Source organism: Tursiops truncatus, chromosome 4 (assembly GCF_011762595.2).
Source record: "Tursiops truncatus isolate mTurTru1 chromosome 4, mTurTru1.mat.Y, whole genome shotgun sequence".
NCBI lineage: Eukaryota > Metazoa > Chordata > Mammalia > Artiodactyla > Delphinidae > Tursiops > Tursiops truncatus.
This window is the reverse complement of record NC_047037.1, coordinates 115,593,236-115,614,473: the sequence shown is the minus strand read 5'-3', so window position 1 is coordinate 115,614,473 and position 21,238 is coordinate 115,593,236. Positions and strand designations below refer to the sequence as shown.

The following is a 21,238-nucleotide window of genomic DNA, read 5'->3' as shown; positions in this document are numbered from 1 at the left end:
TATGTTCAAGCATTTAACAGAAAATATCAGGCATGGAGATACAAATGCCAAAGACAATCCCAACTCTCAAGGAGCTTTATGTGGGGTGAAAGTGAAGAAAGTTTTTTTGAGAAAGTCCTCTAGTCTGGAGCTGCGTCCATAGAATGATGTAACGTTAATCTAATGCTTAGAAAACGCCAGGCATATTTCATGTAATAGAACATCTTGATGAGGTAGGTACTATTATGATTCTAATTTTACAGCTAAAGAAACGGAGCCCCAGAATGGATAGGTAACTTGACTAGAGTCACCCACTGACAAATGGCAGAGTGAGGAATCCAAAGAGTGTTCTCTTAACTACTGTGCTTTGTGGCCTTTCTAATAAAAACAAGAGACAACAACAGACACAGATTTTAGAGTAGGAAAAGTAATCCAAAGTTCTCCAGGTGCTACAGAGTCGTTTGCTTTACCAAATGCTTTCAAATTCACCATTGTTATAGTCTGTGGCAATTTAAACTAATAGGGAAAGCTGGAACTCAGAAGACCCTAAATTAATTTTTTTTAAATAAATTTATTTATTTACTTATTTTTGGCTGCGGGGGCTAGTCTTCATTGTGGCATGCGGGCTTCTCATTGTGGTGGCTTCTCTTGTTGCCGAGCATGGGCTCTAGACATGCGGGCTTCAGTAGTTGTGGCGTGTGGGCTCAGCAGTTGTGGCTCACGAGCTCTAGAGCTCAGGCTCAGTAGTTGTGGCGCATGGGCTTAGTTGCTCCGCGGCATGTGGGATCTCCCCAGACCAAGGCTCGAACCCGTGTCCCCTGCATTGGCAGGCAGATTCTTAACCACTGCGCCACCAGGGAAGTCTCCCTAAATTAATTTTGGTTGAGCCACTTATTGGCCAATTAACCGATCACTCAGTTGCTTGTTTGTTAAAATGCAAATGAAGGTAATATAATATTAACCAGCCCCAGGAGAAAAATCAAAGAAAACATATCTTGGCATTTCATTTGAGGAGGAGGTATGGCTTAAAGCACTTGGAGAGAAGCAGGGCTTTTTTAATGTATAGTAAACTCAGTAGGAGTCAACAGCCTGTGGTGGAGAACTCCCAGGAACATTTATACACTACTTTGGCCGGTCGAGAATTTATAAAGAATTGCATCTTTGCAGACTGGCACCCAGGTGCATGTGTCTTCCTTTGTTTGTCCTTTGCTAGACTCCTTCAACAGTGGAATTTAACTGTCTTATCTAGACCTTAACAAGGTGATGGACTTAGTCAGTGGAATAATGTTTCTAATGTTTGAAGGATAATTGAAGGATTAGCCTTGTTTTCTGTGGCCCCACAAAGGACTAATGATCAGAGTAAAGGAGACAGATTATAGCCCAGGGCAGGGAAGAATATCATACTACTGCAGTTGTGCAAATATGGAATGAGTTCTCTGAATAATGGATAATCCTTGTTGAGTACCTGCATTGTGCCCAGGCACTGTGCTGAGCACTGTATGAGCACTGTCAGATTTATTCCTCATAGTGGCTCTGTGAAATAGGTATTGGTTTTTCCACACTTAAAAATAAAACTTTCAAGAGTAGTTAACTTGCCCGAGGAGGTCAAACAGCTGGCAAATGGAAGAGCCAGAAATTGAACCCAGAGCCATCTGACTCCAAAAGATACCACCTTGGAATACAATCCATGGTCACTAGAAGTTTTCAGAAGTAAACTAGACAACCAGTGTTAGCAAATAGATTATTAAAGGTGTTTAAGCATTGGATGGGATGACTGATTAGGCAGATGACCTTTCAACTGTCTCCTAACTTTTAAATTGGTCTCATTCATTATGTTTGTAGAATCTATTTGCTGTTAGGAAAAATAGCTAGTGGTAGAGCCATCATAGGAAAATAGGTTTCTCTTCATAAAAGTTAGCTGTTCCGTCATTGTTATACAACTTCCATAAATTTGTATTCCCGGCATTATGGAGGCTAGGATATTTGTCAGTTTAGCTTTAAAAACAAGTCATTAGTCCAAGTGAATAAAGTGTCTGCCCAAAAACCCTACAATATTTTATGATAGACAAGGAAATTTGAATTGATAGTGTGATTACTTTAAAACAAATGCCTAAATAGCTTTTGGAGTATAGTATGATATATTTTGTTTTTAATATATATTAAAGAGTATCTTATTGTACATTGTAGAAAAATGTGTGTTCAAACTTGTATCCATCTACATCAAAGTTAGATATTTTCTGGACCTACATGACTTCTTAGCCTCCTCAGACCTGAGAAACATTTAGATTTGATACCCTACCATGAAGCAAGTGGGGACCTGAAGCTTACCCCTTCAGTACAGGTCAAAGGAGTGAATTGCCTTGATTTTACATTGCTGCTAACAGCAGTATGCAGATGTGGAAGAAGTAGGAAAGGCAGGGCAATGACATGTTGACTCTTCTTGCATCAGTATTCCAGACCTGCTTGGGTAATGTTTGTTTTTGTTGAATTGGTTTTTAGATTTTCAGGTATAGTCTTTTTAAAGTAATTTGATCACTTTCACATATTCTAATTGAATCACTTTATGGCAGGATATTGTTTTTATTTAGCCAGCCACAGTAAAAGCTCATGCTTGAAGCTCTTCAGCAAATACACGTTCAAATGAAAAAGATCATCCTAAGAATAGCTTTGACCAATTTGAGTTCATCTTTATTGCACAATTTAAAGGGTTCAAGTTGTTTGGTATATAAGTATTATATACTTCAGTGATTGATTTTTCAAATGGACAAAGAGAAATAATTTCTCATTTGTGGTTAATATGTGATACAAAGTTAATTCATAAAGGCTTTCTTTCCCCATTTCATTATAACTCTTTTTTAAGGAAGAGTTTGATTTGTCTGATTTTAGGGATTAAATCTTTCAATGTGATACTTCATTTCTTAAATACATCTCCATTGTAAGAAAATTTAACAGTGAAATATTTTAGTGTAAATGGATTTTATTCAACTTCCTGTGAAGTGAGTAGTTTGAGAGGGGAAAATGGTGAAAAGCTTTATGATACCAGAATTTTAAAACATTTGCTCATTCTTGTCTGTAGTCTATGGGCATGTTATGTCTTACAAACCTTAGCCAGGAAGACACTGGTTAGAGGAAACTGGATGAATATGATCATTTTTTTTATGAACAGATGTTAAAGACCCTCATAAATATTTAAATCTTGTATTTTTCTAGCAGAATACTAGTCACATATGTTTTCCAAACCCGCAGAACTTCCTGCATAGAATAAAGTACTTTATTGCTCTTTAATTTTTTTGGTTAATTTATATTCAGAGAGGGGGATGATGTCTTGAATTTGAAACCAAACATTATAACTACCATTATTACATCGTTTCAAATCTTACGTTACCTTAGAATTATGGTACACCCCGTGTTTTATAGTCTGAGGCTCTAGGAGTTTGACTTGTTGCATGTTCTACTGGAAATGCTGTCTCTGCCAGGTGCTGGGATGTACGGTGACAAAGACGTAATCCTTGCCCAGAAGGAGTTTACATTCTAGTTGAGGGCCGTGCATAAACAATGCAAACTACAGTTTTGTGATGAGATGATTGAAAGATCTACTGAGTGCTGTGGAGTCCCAGAGATGAGAAACTGCCCTCAGCCTGTATAGTTCAGGGAAGGCTGCCCAAGGAGGAGGGAGGGGGGTATAGCCCTCAGCTGAGACTTACAGAATAGAAAAGATATCTTATTCCTTTAGCTTGATTGTGGGTAAGTGGAACATCTTTTAATTCTGATATATTTCATCAAATGATGATGGTGGTAGGGGTTGTGTGGGTGAAGAGGTAGGGAAGGGCACTGAGCAGAAGATTCTTTTCTTTTTATTCTGCATCACAATTATTTTTCCCACTGTTACGTCTTACTCATCTCCTCATGGGTAATGGCAAGAATTTAAATATGAAACAAATTATTCATTTTATATTAAGTGCTACAATTGAAAGCGTGATAACTACCAAACCAATAAAGCAAAATATAAATAGAGGAAATACTGACATAAGAATTTAAGTAATTGATACTGGAGTTGAACAAAGTACTGAACAGAGACGTTTCAGTATGGTATATACGTGCCAGCCCATGTGTCATCATTCTATCTCCACCAGAATAAAAAGAAAGAAAACAAGAAAAATGATGTATATGATAGAAATTCTCACAAAGCTAAAGTATTTCATTTTTTGCTGTTAAAATAATTTTATTAAATAATGCTTATAGTAGATAGTAGTAATTGTTTCTGATGATCTTAATTGCTAAAGTAAAGGTTGTTCTGAAATATTTTTGGTCCAGTAAGTGAAGTCAGGAAGGCACAGACCTATGTGACCTAGACTGGTCTTCCTGCTTCTTCTCCAGCTCGTAGGAGCCTCTTCTAAAGCCTCCTCACTACCCACACTCCAGTCTATAGCTGAGTGTCAGGTGCCATGGCCAGGGCCATGCAGACTGTCCCTGCTCATGGACTGAACGTGCCTGACACCTGGGTAGCAGGTCTCAGGTTGGCAGCCACTGGCCATAGCTCCTAAGATTATTACTTCAGACGTTTGCTTCTGTGTACTGATGAGCAAGAGAGACGTTGTGGAAAGGTATGGGTGGTAGTTTCTCAGTCAAAATGAAACCACTTAAAATAAATAACCTACTGACGGTGTGCCAGTAGCTTTATCTCCCTAGTTGAAGAACGTATTTTAGCACGTTACCTGTTACTATTAACATTACCTGTCAGTATTTAAAGACATAGAAATTCTCTAGGTACATTGTGCGTATTCTTGTTGTTTTGCTCACTGATCCCCTGGGGTGGGAGCCTGTTAAGTTCATTGACCTCTTTCTTCCCTTTACACATATCACCACGATGTCTCTCTGTCCGTGGATTGTGTCTGTAGCGATACTTCTCTGCCACAGACTGGCTAAAGCCCTCAATCTAGAAAGCTTTGTGTTCTGGGCCATTATGGGCAAGCGTGGTGTCATAATGTTTTTATTATTTCTGGAAAATCAAGTCAGAGCTCACACAGCAAGGCGGCACTTTCACCCAGAACATATTTATTCATTGGTAAGTGATTCCTCTAAATAGACTTTAATATAGTATATTTTACAAGGAATTCTGTTTGTTTTAAACTAAAAAATATGTCAATAGATTTTGTGATCAAAGTTTGATGTACAAATGGGTGTCCATTACTGGTAATTTTGATATACCCTTGGTCTGCTTCTGCCTGGTAAAGGAAGTTCCATTTTCAGTGGTATTTAATTTGATAACTTGTTTTTTCCTTTTTCCTTTGTTATTGAGAAACTAGCAGACCTTCTAGGATAGGATAATTCTGGTATTTTCATGCCAACCTACTTAATTCATCAAAAATAATTTTGCAAAATAAAAAACTGATAATCGAGAACATTTACATGTTCATGTATCATAATTTGCAAGTTAATCAAGTTACAGCAGGTGATGCTTAATTTAACAAGGAAGGCTTTTATATTATAAATTTACCCCAACAGCATTATGCATTCTTAAAAATAATTTCTTGGTCAGAATGCTTCAGTAAGAACATTCATCACATAACTCTTGGTTTCATAAATGTAATTTAAGATAAATTAAGCATCTTGTTTGAGCAGCTGAAACAAAAGGCATGGTTTTGTTAGATAATTATACTGTTCAATAATATACTCCATTAAGAGTCACTTCCATTGCTGCTGTTGATAACCAAAGTTTCTTCATATATGTATAATTTGGAAATTATCATGGAAGACTATGGACACATTGTAAAGTTTTTCTGGTTGAACCAATTTTTAGCAGTTAGATCTGTGTATTAGGGAAGAAGTGACCCAAGACGTTGAGAAATAAGACAGTTTGCATTTTAGCTGGTACAAAGGCTTAGAGGTGTCGGGGAGCATGGTCGATTCAGGAACCTGTAAAATCAGTTTCAAAGTTGTCACGTGGCAAGGATCAGTTATAACAAATGAATAAATAAATACCCAAGAATACCTACACATATACATACACACATGTAAAAACTCATGATTCTGAAACATACATACACTACTCTCTTTCTTACTCTGTGATCCAGTACAACATTTTTAGTAGAACATACTTTATAACAAAAAGCACATAAAGATCTTGTCTTCAAAGATGGGGAACATTTTTAAAACAGAGTGTACCCCTGTGAGTAAATGCAGAGTGTCTGGTAAGTGTACTAAAAGCCCCAGGATCAATGCCAGCTGTTACATCAGTTCTGTTGGTAATCTTTCTTACTGATCTATGACCTTGACCTTGTGTTTATGTCTGTATGTCAAATCTATTTTAGGGCTAGGGAAACTATAGTTGAGTTTAATAGGATTTATGCTCCAGTCTCAAAGAATGTTCATATATATATATATATATATATATACACACACACACACACACACACACACATACACACACATGTATATATACACATATATATGTAACGTGTATATAGATATAGAGATTGTATATATCTGTATATATACACACACATACTATAAACACTCAAACAATTCCAGGAGAAGAAATCACCATTTTCCATTATATTTCATATTTTGATAGACATTGGAAATTATTATGCTTTTCAAATCTGATAGAAAGCACCAGTTACTTTGAAGGGCTATTGGAAAAGGTAAGGAGAAGCTCGACCCTGTTAGTTTTATATTTAAACCCTTTTTTCCACACTTATGTGCCACCAAATAATTTGTTAATAATTGTTTTGTGTTTCTTCAGAGAAACTATTGTTTAACTGAAGGCAGTGAACAGACATTAATGTTAATGCTGAGTATCAGGTATTCTTTATCATATAATAATTCTCTTCCTGGATTTCTAAAAATTACACTTAGAATTTAATTTTATTTAAAAATATTCTAGTTTCTGTGTTTTCAAGGTAATACAGCACAGCATCCATGAAGGTGTTCCATTTTGGAGTAGAAATTGTTTGGCAGTTAAGCTCTGTCTCTAGCTCCTTTGATTCTGTGAGCCTTTTTAATTTAAAATCTCGAACTTTATACTCTTAACTTTGATTATAAATTAAATTTTTATGTAAACTACACAGGCAGAATAAAATGGATAGTGGACTTACTGAATCTGATTCATAGACATAAGCCTTTTGAGAATAATTCAGAACAAAGAAGCTCTTCTTTATTTCACTGTATCATTTATAGGGGATACATGTTTCTGTCTCCAGGATAATGTTTTTTACCTCTCTCATGCGTTTGTCTATGTCATCAAGGGTCTTAAATCTTTACTATTGCATTTTATTCAGTATATAGTCATTGAGAGATAAGCAGAAGCTCCAGTTTGAAAATAAGCTCATATTTAGCTTTTAAATAAACATCTGTTTGAAATTCTGTGCCCCAGTAAAGAAAGTAGTGAAGATAAACAACTGGGGGATTGAATGGGTAGGGTGTATGGCTGTTTCAAAATCATTTCCTTCCCCTAGAATTCACTAAAAAGGCGATAGAACATACTGGTCAGGGCTATTTCCACAACTTTTATGACAGCTTGTCATCTTTCTGGTGAAAATGCTTGTCATTTTTATCAACTACAGTTTGATACATTACTTGGAATCATGGAAATAAAATTTTAGAGTTGAAGAGGTCCTCAGATACATATGTCCTGTTGAACACTCAAGTCAGTCAAGCACTGACGTCTCCTAGTGAGTCTCTTAATAGGGAAAGTGAGTGACACTATTTTACTCCTGTGGAAGCAGCTGACAGCAAGTTAAAGCTGATGGGCCTGGAAGGTAGGAGCAAATTTGCCCTTGGGCAAAAATATGTAAGTCCCTCAGGTTGCAATGGAGAGCAATCTGGGCAGCTGTTTTACTCACTACAGTGTCAGTAGCTTCTGTTACCAATCTCTGAAGAGTATTTACACCTAAAATGAGAACCCCTGGGACAGGGCCAGAAGCTCTTGTGGTCTAATTTTAAATGTTAAGGCCCTCAGTTGAGCAAAATGTTTTCAGGTAAGTATTTTCTTGGCACCCATCAGGTTGAACATCTTTTGATAGATAATGCTACATCGAAAATTGTCTTGGAATTTAAATTATATGAAAGGACATATACTAATTCTGATTTATTTTTCAAAACCTTAGAAGTATATCTAATAAATGAATTACCAGGCCCCCTCCTCTACGATGCCCATTATTATTCTCAGCTGTAAAATGGCAATAATCGAACATTTCTTTTATTATTTTTCTTAACTTCTTTTCAAAAACTAACTTTTAATTTATAATAGAGGATTCACTATATTCTTCACTTTTCACTGAAGTCCAGGACCATTATCTGAAATTTTACTTTCCTTTATTGTTCTATGACATTAAGTGTTGGGTTTTATATATTCTAACTTTTCATCGGCCCTTGGTTTAGAAAGCTAATCTCATCTATTTGCATAAAATGTTTGGTGTTACATCTTCTTGATATATTTTTCTTGGTTTTTTTTTTTTTTTTTTTCCTGTTCAGCTCCTAAAACTTTCTTTCAAAGTCTCACCTTGGAGACCACCAAGAGTTCTCTGAATCATTTACCTGGATTTGTATTGCTTAAGTAAAAGTTTCAATAATTAGGACTTTTGAATCTTCTTAGTACTTACATATTTTTCTTCTAATGCTTACTGAAACATCTTAATGTTTGTCTTTCCTTGTGCATAAAATTGCATCCCCAAAGTACTCTACAGTGAAACTCAGGTAATATTGTCCAAGAGGAGTAGCCTCTCAGTTCCTTCTGCATTTTGAGGTATCAGAGCCAAGAATCCAAATGCTCATTAAAGTGGCATTGCAGAAATACCTTTCAGTTCAATACTCAAACAGGGGTTACTTGATAATGCAGAAGAAATTGGAGATTTCATGGAAACAATTGGAAGTCGTGAGGTATTCATTAGACGTCATTTAAATAGCATACAAAGTTGACTTCATAGATGTTTAATCATTGAAATGTGTTTTTAGTGGAGAATTTGATTACTAGTGAGATACTGAATCCTTTCCTTAAATACAGCTAGAGAAAGACCTTTCTCATGTATTTTCAACCAAAAGTAGTCCCACGTGTAAGAATCCTATTAGATGCGTCCTTCATTTATCCAAGTAAAATTTTTTTACTTGGACTTTACCATTTATAAAAGTGTTTAAATATTCAGCGAATTTTCCCTTTGCTTATTAATAAACCATTTCCAAATAGAAAATGTAAAACAGTGCAATGGAAATATTTTGCTTTAGAGAATCAATATAACACCTAGTTAGGAATTGTTAATATGCAAATTATTTACAACTGTCTTTTATCAACTAAAGCGCTAAGAAAAAAGTTACATTATGTTGAGTCTTATTTTTCAAGTTCTTTTTTTTAAATGTAGCTTTTTAGAAAAACGTACTTTGAATTCAAGCATTTTACTAGATATTTCATTAAACTAGTCTGCATATTGAAACTTGGATCTTTGCCAAAATCTATCTATTCATATGGCCAAGACTGCTTGAAATTCATTTATGGTTTGGTTTGATTTTATTTTTAATAATTCTGTCCTGCCACAACAATAATTCTTTTTGCTGCATGCTAGTGGACCAATAAAATCTCAATTTTATTAAATTTAAAGATATTTTTATGCTTATAAACAATTTTATATTAATAAAAGGATTTCATTTATAATTTTAACACTGTAAAATGGTTATACATGAATTTTATTAAATTATCTTGAAATGCATTAACCCTTGGTATACAGTCAGGGTTCTTTGAACCCAGTTTTAGTTTGAAGTTGTTTGTTTGGTAGGAAGGATTGTATTATATGACTTTTATTCTTTTTTAATGTTTCAATGAATGTGTTTTCAATAGGAAAAAAACATTATATCTTGTTATTACCCTGTGTATCCATTGGAACTTTTTATGACTCAAACATACATTACGGAATCTTAGTGATCTTATTTTTCCTGTATCTTTAATCATTTTGCCCTTTTATCATTTTGGAAATTAATTCATCATTTACTTCCAACTGTATGATATAAAGACTAAGATTATATAAGCCAAAGGAAGTTAATGAAAGTGCCTAGAAAGATGATGCAGTAGTGAAATATGTCATCATTATTGTATCATCTTCAGTTTTCTAATAGCATAGCCTGTTAATACTGTATTATCTTTCAAGAGTGTAAAAAAATGTTTGGAGATTATCTTTGTAGTCTTTCTATTTTGTTTTAAATTTGTAGTAAGTATAGTTGAGAATTCAGTATTTTTTATTTTCCATCCCTAATGTTAAAGAGAAGAAAGTTGGCATAGGAAGATGCTTCAATTAGATGAGTCACTGGATGAGTGCGAAGAGACTGATAGTAGCATTCTATACATGATTGATGATGGTGACATTGAGTGTATAAGCAACATTTCGGACTGTTTTCTTCAGATGACAGTATCCAAGATGAATTTTCTCAAACTCAAGGATCAATGAGTGAACAATATAGTTCTTATTCCCCCAGCTTAATTGAGATATAATTGACATATCATATTTTACAAGGTGTGTAATGTGATGATTTGATATGCACATGATTACCAAAGTGAGGTTAGTTGACATATCCATCACTTCACATAGTTACCATAACAATATAGTCCTAAAGACAAAAAGGAAATAACAGTATTTTCCTCCAGTTAGTTGCTTATTAGGAAGGACTTCATTCAGTATTTTGTGACAAGAACCTCGCCTGCCCTTTCTTGGTTCTTTTATGATGTTGACACACCCACATTTTTTGAAACAGAAGTGTACAAATACACACGGCTGGTGTGTAACGAGATTGGAAGGAAGTGTAGATGACATGAAAATGACATAATTCTTTGGATTGATCACTGTAATTGGTATTAATAAATCTAAAAAATAGAAAAAATATTTTGCAATTACGTAACAAGGAAGATTTCTGTCCCTCTTTCCTCGGTATAATTTTGAGCTGTCCAAGTTTTCCAAAGTAACACATTTTGAATTATACAAGTACAAGAAGAAGACTCAGAAGTGATGATTAAGCTAGAACCTTTTAGACATGTATTTGAAATCTGGAACTGGTATTTACAGGGTATTTCCAGGTTTGTGCATGACAGTAGTTGAGCTGTCAGTTCCAAAGTGCCTTGCCCATTTCAGATATGTTATCCTTCAAAACCAGGAAAATATAGAATTAAGAACTGGGTTTGCCATGTGTAAATTCTTATTAAAAATTCTAACGAAGTTGTTTTACATTATCTCTTTATTCTTCTGTAAATTATTCATAAGTTGACCTAAGTAGTGATGAAATGTTCTTGGACCCAGATGGTAAATGGTGATGACTGTTTTTCTTGGTATACTGAGGGTTAAATGAATTCATTAAAATTATAAAGAGCTGATTTTGATTTAGACTGATAATTCCAAAATCAACCTTAAGTCATTTCTTGGTATAATAAATGTTACACTAAATTTTTTGTTAAAACCAGAAAACTTTTTCTAAAAATTTTATGGAATCACCCTATAAAAATGACAGCTAAGTTGAAATAGACATTGTTCAGTCAGCTTTTAATTTATCACTGGGTAGGTTTTATTTTTTTCCCATTCACATATATATATATATATATATATATATATATATATGTATTTTTAGTGTTCATTAAAGAAATCTTTCTTCATTTTGCCTATCATGCCTACGAACCCAATGTTTAAAGACAGGCTATTAATGTATTTTAGTTTCTAAACTGAATTTTTCCTTCTAAACCTCATGAAAGTTGCAAAATTTGTGAGACCTTCATTTGAATTCTTTTTCCTATTCTTTTTTTTTCTGCCCCCTCAGTACTTTTACTCCCTTTGGTCCTTCTTACCTTCCATAAACCAAATATTTTGGATAATTCTTTTTCCCTTTCCGCAGAAATCACTTTAACAAGTGTTTGCTGTACAAGTCAAGTCTCTTCCTTATTTTGTTTATGAAGAGAGTATGGAATATTTTTAAATAGACATGTATACAAGCTCTAATATTTAAAATCATTGTTGAAGTTAAAAATAAACCAGTAGGGGGCTTCCCTGGTGGCGCAGTCGTTGAGAGTCCACCTGCCGATGCAGGGGACACGGGTTCGTGGCCTGGTCCGGGAAGATCCCACATGCTGCGGAGCGGCTGGGCCCGTGAGCCATGGCCGCTGAGCCTGCGCGTCCGGAGCCTGTGCTCCGCAACGGGAGAGGCCACAACAGTGAGAGGCCCACGTACCGCAAAAAAATTAAAAAATAAAAAAAAATAAACCAGTAGATCCACTGACAAGCTAATGAATCACAGTATTTTGTAAAATATTCCAGTTGTTAAATATATTGCTTGCAAATCTCCAAAAAAGCCTAATTTTTAAATGTGTGTTGACATTTAGGTATTTGTAACTGACGGTACTCAGGTAGTGTTCAACACTTGGCAGCATTCTTAAGTAATATGTATGTAAAATCAAGTAAGCCAACTATATGTCGGTGATTCAAAAATAATGTGGTTGGTTGCCTTTCCACCGAAAGAAAATGAGTCAGGTTAATAATACTGGCTTTAAATCAAACGATTTTAACCTTAGAAAGTTTAAAAAAAACAGGTTTCTATGAAAAGCTCTTTTTCTTCTTGTTCATGTAATTGGTGCTGTTTATAGAATTTTCTTTTCAAAGAAATTAATGAAAAATAACCACTTTAACTTAGAATTTTCTGAGAACGATTATTCCTCTTTCCTTCAGGTCTATTCTAAATTTGTTTCTTGCCCACTCTTCTACAGGATGATGTGATAGCTTAGTGTAAACACATAGTTATACTTTTATGTGTTACAGTAACCACATTTTCTAAACTAAAAATTGGTGCAAGTACCCTAATACATTTTTTTTAAATAATGACTTGAAGTCTTCTAAAAAAATTTTTTTAATCACATGTAACATTTTATCCTTATTGATAACAGTGTCACACACAAAGAGATAGCATGGGTAGGGAGGAGGAGTATTTTATTATATATTAGGAACATTCTAGAAACTTAGGGCTATAGATTCACCTGTAACCTGTATTCTGCATCTGCTAGGAATGGACCTCATTTAAAAAATTCTACATGGAGCACACGTGTGGGGATTTTAAAACAGATACGTTAAGCCTTTGATAGACCTGAATGAGCATCTGAAGGATCACTCTTCTGTTTTTAATAAGTTGTGGTAAGAACTAGGGGTGAATAAGCTTGTGATGATATGTAAACGTTTGTACGACTAAGACTCACAATTTGCACAGGCCTACAAAAGAATCTTATACTTGTTAGGGCTTCCAAGTCTTTGAAAACGGAAATGCTCCAGATTACTTATGGGATGTCTGATGTTTGGGGGATGATATCAGAAGTGAATCCATTGTGTCGGCCTCAACCTCACATCACACTCGTTAGATTGAGTCCATGTCACGTGGATCTCTTTTCCTTTTTTGATACTTCTCTTGTTCCTTCCTAAGCTCCTCATAACGTAAGGAAGCTCATTCTAGCCCCTCATAGAGCTGTGGTGCTACAGAAAAGACTTAGCATTCACATCACTTTGCAGAAAGGTGTTTATGAAAATTCAGAAACTTGGTGGACTTTTGAAGACAGTTACGTAACATCAAAGTATTTTCTCTTCTCTGATTGGATCATTTTAACAATATGGATTAATCCATAGGATTTCCAGTAGAGATTTCCAATTTAATAGGAATAACAACATAAATTACTGAAGAAGTGACTACAATGCATATATATGTATATTGTATATATACACTGAGAAACTGACAAGTGCTGTATTTTTCTGCTTCCAGGTATCACAGCATAATTCTAATGCTTCACCTCCTTAACTATTTTTATTTATTTATTTTATAGAACACTGATATTTGCATTAATTGTGGAACAAAAGGTGAAGAAGGAGAAGCAGTATATTCACTAAGGATTCTATCTGCTTGCTGCTGCAGACCTGTGTGTTGAGGAATTCTGCTGCTGCTTCTTGCTTGGGAGTTATCAACTCTGCAGTCAGGCTGCGTTGGGAGCCTGCCTGCCTTTTGTCTCCTCATTGCCAACCAGCAGACCAATCCCGGTCGGAACGGAACAGTACACCTCTGTCTAATTACTATGGAAGGTGAGAAACCGACATTCACTAATTGAAGTTACGTCTCACTCACCCACAGAAAACCATTCTTCAAAGTGAATAGAAACCAAGCCTTTGTGAACACTTCTATTGAACATGACTCATGGAGAAGAGCTTGGCTCTGATGTGCACCAGGATTCTATTGTTTTAACTTACCTAGAAGGATTACTAATGCATCAGGCAGCAGAGGGATCAGGTACTGCCATCGACAAAAAGTCTGCTGGCTGTAATGAAGAAGATCAGAACTTTAACATTTCTGGTAATGCATTTCCCACCTGTCAAAGTAATGGTCCAGTTCTCAATACACATACATATCAGGGATCTGGCATGCTGCATCTCAAAAAAGCCAGACTCTTGCAGTCTTCTGAGGACTGGAATGCAGCGAAGCGGAAGAGGCTGTCTGATTCCATCGTAAATTTAAACGTAAAGAAGGAAGCTTTGCTGGCTGGCATGGCTGACAGTGTGCCTAAAGGCAAACAGGATAACACGGTACTGGCCTCTTTGCTTCAGTCGTTCAGCTCTAGGCTGCAGACTGTTGCTCTGTCACAACAGATTAGGCAGAGCCTCAAGGAGCAAGGATACGCCCTCAGTCATAATTCTTTAAAAGTGGAGAAGGATTTAAGGTGCTACGGTGTCGCATCAAGTCACTTAAAAACTTTGCTGAAGAAAAGTAAAGCTAAAGATCAAAAGCCTGATACCAGTCTCCCTGACGTAACTAAAAACCTCATCAGAGATAGGTTCGTAGAGTCACCTCATCATGTTGGACAGAGTGGCACAAAGGTCATGAGTGAACCCTTGTCGTGTGCTGCGAGGTTACAGGCTGTCGCGAGCATGGTGGAAAAAAGGGCTAGTCCTGCCACTTCACCCAAGCCAAGTGTTGCTTGTAGCCAATTAGCATTACTCCTTTCAAGCGAAGCCCATTTACAGCAGTATTCTCGAGAACATGCTTTAAAGACACAAAATGCAAATCAGGCGGCAAGTGAAAGACTTGCTGCTATGGCCAGATTACAAGAAAATGGCCAAAAGGATGTGGGCAGTTTCCAGTTCTCAAAAGGAATGTCAAGCCATCTTAATGGTCAGGCAAGAGTATCATCAAACAAACTAATGGCTAGCAAAAGTACAACATTTCAAACTCCGATGGGTATTGTTCCTTCTTCCCCCAAAAATGCAGGCTATAAGAACTCACTGGAAAGAAGCAATGCAAAACAAGCTGCTAATAACAGTTTGCTTTTACATCTCCTTAAAAGCCAGACCATACCTAAGCCAATGAACGGACACAGTCATAGTGAGAAAGGAAGCCTTTTTGAGGAGAGCAGTACACCTACAACTATTGATGAATACTCGGATAACAATCCTAGTTTTACAGATGATAGCAGTGGTGATGAAAGTTCATATTCCAACTGTGTTCCCATAGACTTGTCTTGCAAACACCGAATCGAAAAACCAGAACCTGACCAGCCTGTTTCTCTGGATAACTTAACTCAGTCCTTGCTAAACACTTGGGATCCCAAAGTCCCCGAAGTAGATATCAAAGAAGATCAAGATACCTCAAAGAATTCTAAGCTAAATTCGCACCAGAAAGTAACCCTTCTTCAGTTGCTACTTGGCCATAAGAATGAAGAAAATGTAGAAAGAAACAACAGCCCTCAGGAACCACACGGTGATGGGACAAAGTTCAGCACACATAATTACACGCGGACTTCTGTCATAGAAAGCCCTAGTACCAGCAGGACTACTCCAGTGAGCACTCCACCATTACTTGCATCCACCAAAGCCGAGTCTCCCATCAACCTTTCCCAACACTCTCTGGTCATCAAATGGAATTCCCCACTGTATGCCTGCGGCCCTCAGTCTGAAAAGCCAACGAATACCGCATCGAACCACCTGATGGACCTTACAAAAAGCAAAGAATCGCAAGGGGAGAAACCAGTCCAAAATGAAGGCACACAAAACTCTGCCACTTTCAGTGCCAGTAAACTGTTACAAAATCTAGCGCAATGTGGAATGCAGTCTTCTGTGTCAGGGGAAGAGCAGAGACCCAGTAAACAGCTGCTGAGCGTAAACACAGAGAAACCTACAGGTATGACTGATAGACTAAATAGCCCTCTGCTCTCAAATAAAACAAATGCAGTTGAAGAAAATAAAGCATTCAGCAGTCACGCAACAGGTCCTGAACCAGGACTTTCTGGTTCTGAAATAGAAAATCTGCTTGAAAGGCGCACCGTCCTCCAGTTGCTGCTGGGAAACCCCAACAAAGGTAAGCCCGAAAAGAAAGAGAAGATGCCCTTAAGAGATGAAAGTACTCAGGAACATACAGATAGAGCTTTAAGTGAACAAATATTGATGGTGAAAATAAAATCTGAGCCTTGCGATGACTTGCATACGCATACCACAAATGTGCCCTTGAGCCACGACGCTCAGGGTGCCCCCTTCTTAGGCGTGGCTCCTGCCTTGCAGGGAAGCACAGCTGTCTTACCAGCATCTGAGGACTTCAAATCGGAGCCGGTCTCACCTCAGGATTTTTCTTTCTCTAAGAACGGTCTGCTAAGTCGACTGCTGAGACAAAACCAAGAGAGTCACCCGGCTGATGACCTGGAGAGCAGTCACAGAAATAGTGAACTGACACTTGTAGACTCAAAGAATCTTTGCATGGCCCCTAAAAAAAGGAAGCTTCATACTGAGCCATTAGAAAATCCATTTAAAAAGATGAGAAATAACATAGTCGATGCTGCAAACAGTCCCAGTGCTCCGAAGGTGCTGTATGGGTCCTTGCTTAACCAGCAAGAGCTGAAGCTTAGCAGAAATGATCTTGAGTTTAAATATCCTGCCAGCCATGGTTCAGCAAGTGACAGCGAACACAGGAATTGGGCCAGAGAGAGCAAAAGCTTCAACGTTCTGAAACAGCTGCTTCTCTCAGAAAACTGTGTGAGAGATTTGTCTCAGCACAGGAGTAGTTCTGTCGTCGACAGTAAAAAAAAAGGACACAGAAGCACTGTGACCAGTAGCAAGCCTGACTTCAGCATTTCTTCTTTGAACGGACTGATGTACAGTGCAGCTCAGCCCAACAGCTGCATGGGCCACAGGACATTTCCATACCCCGGTGTAGGAAAACCTCCTGTGAGCCCTCCTTTCCCTGAGCACCTGGGCTGCGCAGGGTCTAGACCAGAATCTGGGCTTGTGAATGGGTGTTCCGTGCCCAGTGAGAAGGGACCCATCAAGTGGGTTATCACAGACGTGGATAAGAATGAGTATGAGAAAGACTCTCCGAGACTGACCAAAACTAACCCAATACTGTATTACATGCTCCAGAAAGGAGGCAATTCTGTTACCAGTCGAGAAACACAGGACAAGGACATTTGGAGGGAGCCTTCATCTGCTGAAAGTATCTCACAGGTTACAATCAAAGAGGAGTTACTTCCTGCTGCAGAAACTAAAGCTTCTTTCTTTAATTTAAGAAGCACTTACAATAGCCATATGGGAAATAATGCCTCTCGCCCACACAGTGCAAATGGAGAAGTTTACGGACTTCTGGGAAACGTGCTAACAATAAAAAAAGAATCAGAATAAAATGTACCTGCCACCCATCTTTGGATCTTTTTAAAACTAACTAGTATGAGCTTGAGATCTGTATAAATAAGCGCATGATTTGAGAAAAGCATGGTATAATTGAAACTTTTTCATTTTGAAAAGAATTGGTTACTGTGATGTTTAAATATGCATACTACTTCTTGCTTTACATTAGATGTCATGAGGAAGCTGCTGAACTAGCAATTGGTTGTTTAACACCTTCTTATGCATCAGACAACAACTGTGAGTAGCCCATGAATGATATTCTTTTTTAATCATAAATAATAGGCATAAATTAAAATGTGAATCTCCACCCACAGTGGATTAATGCATTGCTGCCTTTATTAGGGTACTTTATTTTGCTTTTCAGAAGTCAGCATACATAACACGTTTTTTTAAAGTCCAAATTGTTAAATAATAACTCCTAAAGGATAATTATTGAATCAAAGAACCTGATACTGATTCATTTTTTCAGTTCAAAAACAAATTAGAAAAAAATATGCTTACATTTTTCACTTTTGCTAAAAAAAAAAAAAAGAAAGAAAACACATTTATTTTTAATTCTTGGAAGGGGTTTTGTGGTTCCTCAATGTGTCTGCCCCACCCCAATCCTTTTCAATATACTATACTTCTTTAAACCTTGTACTACTTAGTAAACATTGATTACAATTGATGGAAGTTTGATAGATCTTTAAAAAAAGGCAGATTTCCATTTTTGTATTTTAACTACTTTACTAAATTAATATTCCTCCTTTTACAGAATTAGGAAAGTTAACATGTATCTTCAGGTGGTTTCCTGAATAGTTGAAATAAGAAGTTGTTTTTAACAAGCAAAATGGCTTTTCTTTGGACAGTTTTCACCATCTCTTGTAAAAGCTACTTCTCACCGTTTCTGTGGTACCTGTGAGTCTTATGACCAGGGTTTCTTAAAGTTGGACTCAGACCACCTGCATTAGAATCATCTGGAGCACTTGTTTTAAAATGCAGATTCCTAGGCAGCATCTCAGATCTACAGAACAAGAATCTCTGCTAAGTGGACCTGGGAATCTTCCTTCTGCATCTTAATATACTCCCTAGGTGTTTCTTCTGCACACTGCAATTTGAATTTTGAAAATTGAAACCATTGTGTATGACTTCTCTCAACACAGGATTGTGAACAAACTATTTGATGCCTGTATTTTCCCCAGTACAGTCACACATCAACTCAAAATTTGCAATATTGTACTTCATATATTACTGCTATGACTTTGGAAATCGGGTTCAGAATACTTTTTATGACAAAAAAAAATCGGGTGGAGGGGACAACTTTCATATTTGGCTCAACATCTCAGGAAAATCTGTGATTATTTGTGTGTTCTAATGAGTAACATCTACTTAATTAGCCTTAGGGATGGAATAACAGGGCCACTTACCAAACTCAGGTGATTCCAGGATGGTTTGGCGACTCCTCCTGAATACATCCTTAACTTCTATTAAAACCATTGTCCTAAGAACAGTGCTGACAAAGATGAAAACATTTATTTCAAACCCAAGAAAGGCACTAAACTCAGATTGACTAAACAAAAAAGTACGAAGGGCACATATACATGACAGATTTGTACACAGTCACTCCATCGGATCTGTTATTTTAAAATAGTGATTAAAAGTAAACATTGATGTTTTCTTGGAAGAACTTAATGTATTATCGAGCCGCATGGGGTTTCTATCTTGAAACAAGTCCATGCTTTTCAGTTCAGTTTTTACAATCCACAATTCTTTCACCAGATATTTTTGGGTTTAATTGTGAGCTGAGTTAGCAACTGACCGATCAAAAAATTGTTATATAATCGACCGTTAATTAGAAGGAAATCTATTTGAAATTGTTCTACTTGAGGTTGTTTCTAAGATTTTTATATTAAAAATGGGCGTTATTTCCTAATATGATCTAAAACCCTAAATGATTATTTTTTTCTCAAAATAATTTGTAAATAGTTACTGGATATATTATAAAATAATAGGAGCGAATATTATGCTACATCATGAAAATTCCACGGGCCAGTGAAGATATTCAACTCCATACCATCTTTATTCTGTGACAATCTTATTGTCTACACTGTATAAATAAGCTTTTAACCAAGTCATTTTTTTCTGCCATTGTGAAAGGTCTGGAGCCTTAGAAGTATGCTAGAAAAAAATATTGATATTCCCCCTTGGTTAGGGGAAAATGGGCTTTTACAAGGGGGTGAAACTTAGGTCAGGAAAAAGAACATCAAGGGCCAGCTTTGCTTTTTTTGTTTGTTTCTTTGGTTGGTCGTTTGTTTTGTTGTTGTTGTTACTGTTGTCAGCAGTCAAAGAAACGAAGGTATGTCATATATAAATAAACATGACCACAAAGAAACCTGTTCTGATTTACTGGAGTGTCCCCAATTTGAGTTTAGTATGATTTTAAAGAAGAGCGGTGAGAAAGGGCCTACATCCATAAATGCAGTTCATTTATGCATATGTAGATACAAGGATGCACATATACACATTTTCAAGGACTATTTTAGATATCTAGACAATTTCTTCCTAATAAAGTCATTTGTGAAAGGGTACTACAGCTCTCATTGACATCAGTAAGGTAGCATTACCTGTTTATTCTCTGCTGCATCTTACAGAAGAGTAAACTGGTGAGAGTATATATTTTATATATATATATATATATATATATAATATGTATATATATATATATTGACTTGTTACATGAAGATGTTAAAATTGGTTTTTAAAGGTGATGTAAATAGTGATTTCCTTAATGAAAAGTACATATTTTGTATTGTTCTAATACAACAGAAAAGCCTTTTAATCTCTTTGGTTTCTGTATATTCCATGTATAAGTGTAAATATAATCGGACAGGTTTAAAAATTGTGCATGTGTGTATACAGTTGCAAGTCTGGACAAATGTATAGAGTAAGCCTTTTATTTAAGTTGTGATTACCTGCTGCATGAAAAGTGCATGGGGGACCCTGTGCATCTGTGCATTTGGCAAAATGTCTTAAGCAGTCAGATCAGATATTCATCCCAACATAACAGTATTCCATTTCTGGACATGACTTCCGTGGTTTAAGCTTTGTGAAAGAATGTGCTTTGAATCCAAGGGTCTTAAAACTTTTTAAATCAAGTCAACCACTTTTCAACATAAAGAATTCACACAACTACTTTCATGAATTTTTTAATCCCATTGGAAGCATAATAATATACCAGGAGTATTCCAGTGTACTGGAGTACAGGCACATTACCATTCATGGTATGAATTCTGGGGTTTACACAACCAATTTTGATGCGATATGCTCAGTAATATAATTTGTCATTTTTATTAGAAATTTAATTTCTTCATGTGATGTCATGAAACTGTACATACTGCAGTGTGAACTTTTTGTTGTGTTTTTTAATCTTTTAGTGTTTACTTCCTGCAGTGAATTTGAATAAATGAGGAAAAAAAATGCATTGTCTCTGGTTTGAAATGATTGTTATTTTCTGGGCTGTCTCCGATTTTCAGGTTTTCCATAAACATAAAAGTCTCTGGTCATGAAAATAACAAGTCTTCAAGAATGCTTTGCCCTTCTCAGAAAAATAAAGGGAAAAA

General features: G+C 36.3%; 1 protein-coding gene across 20 annotated transcripts in view; it reads left to right on the top strand.

Annotated features, from left to right (window-relative positions):
* NRIP1 (nuclear receptor interacting protein 1) overlaps positions 1-21,238 on the top strand; it is a 197,387-nt gene that overhangs the window by 77,657 nt on the left and 98,492 nt on the right. For 15 of the 20 annotated variants that reach the window (XM_033855974.2, XM_033855969.2, XM_073804386.1 and 12 more), the window contains one exon: positions 13,805-21,097. In XM_033855974.2, the coding sequence (XP_033711865.1) occupies positions 14,163-17,633 (3,471 nt within the window). In that variant the 5' untranslated portion in view covers positions 13,805-14,162 and the 3' untranslated portion in view covers positions 17,634-21,097. Of the gene's footprint in view, positions 1-13,804; positions 21,098-21,238 lie in introns of those variants that run through there. The other 5 variants (XR_012331561.1, XR_004526440.2, XR_004526441.2 and 2 more) reach the window with 3 other exon arrangements.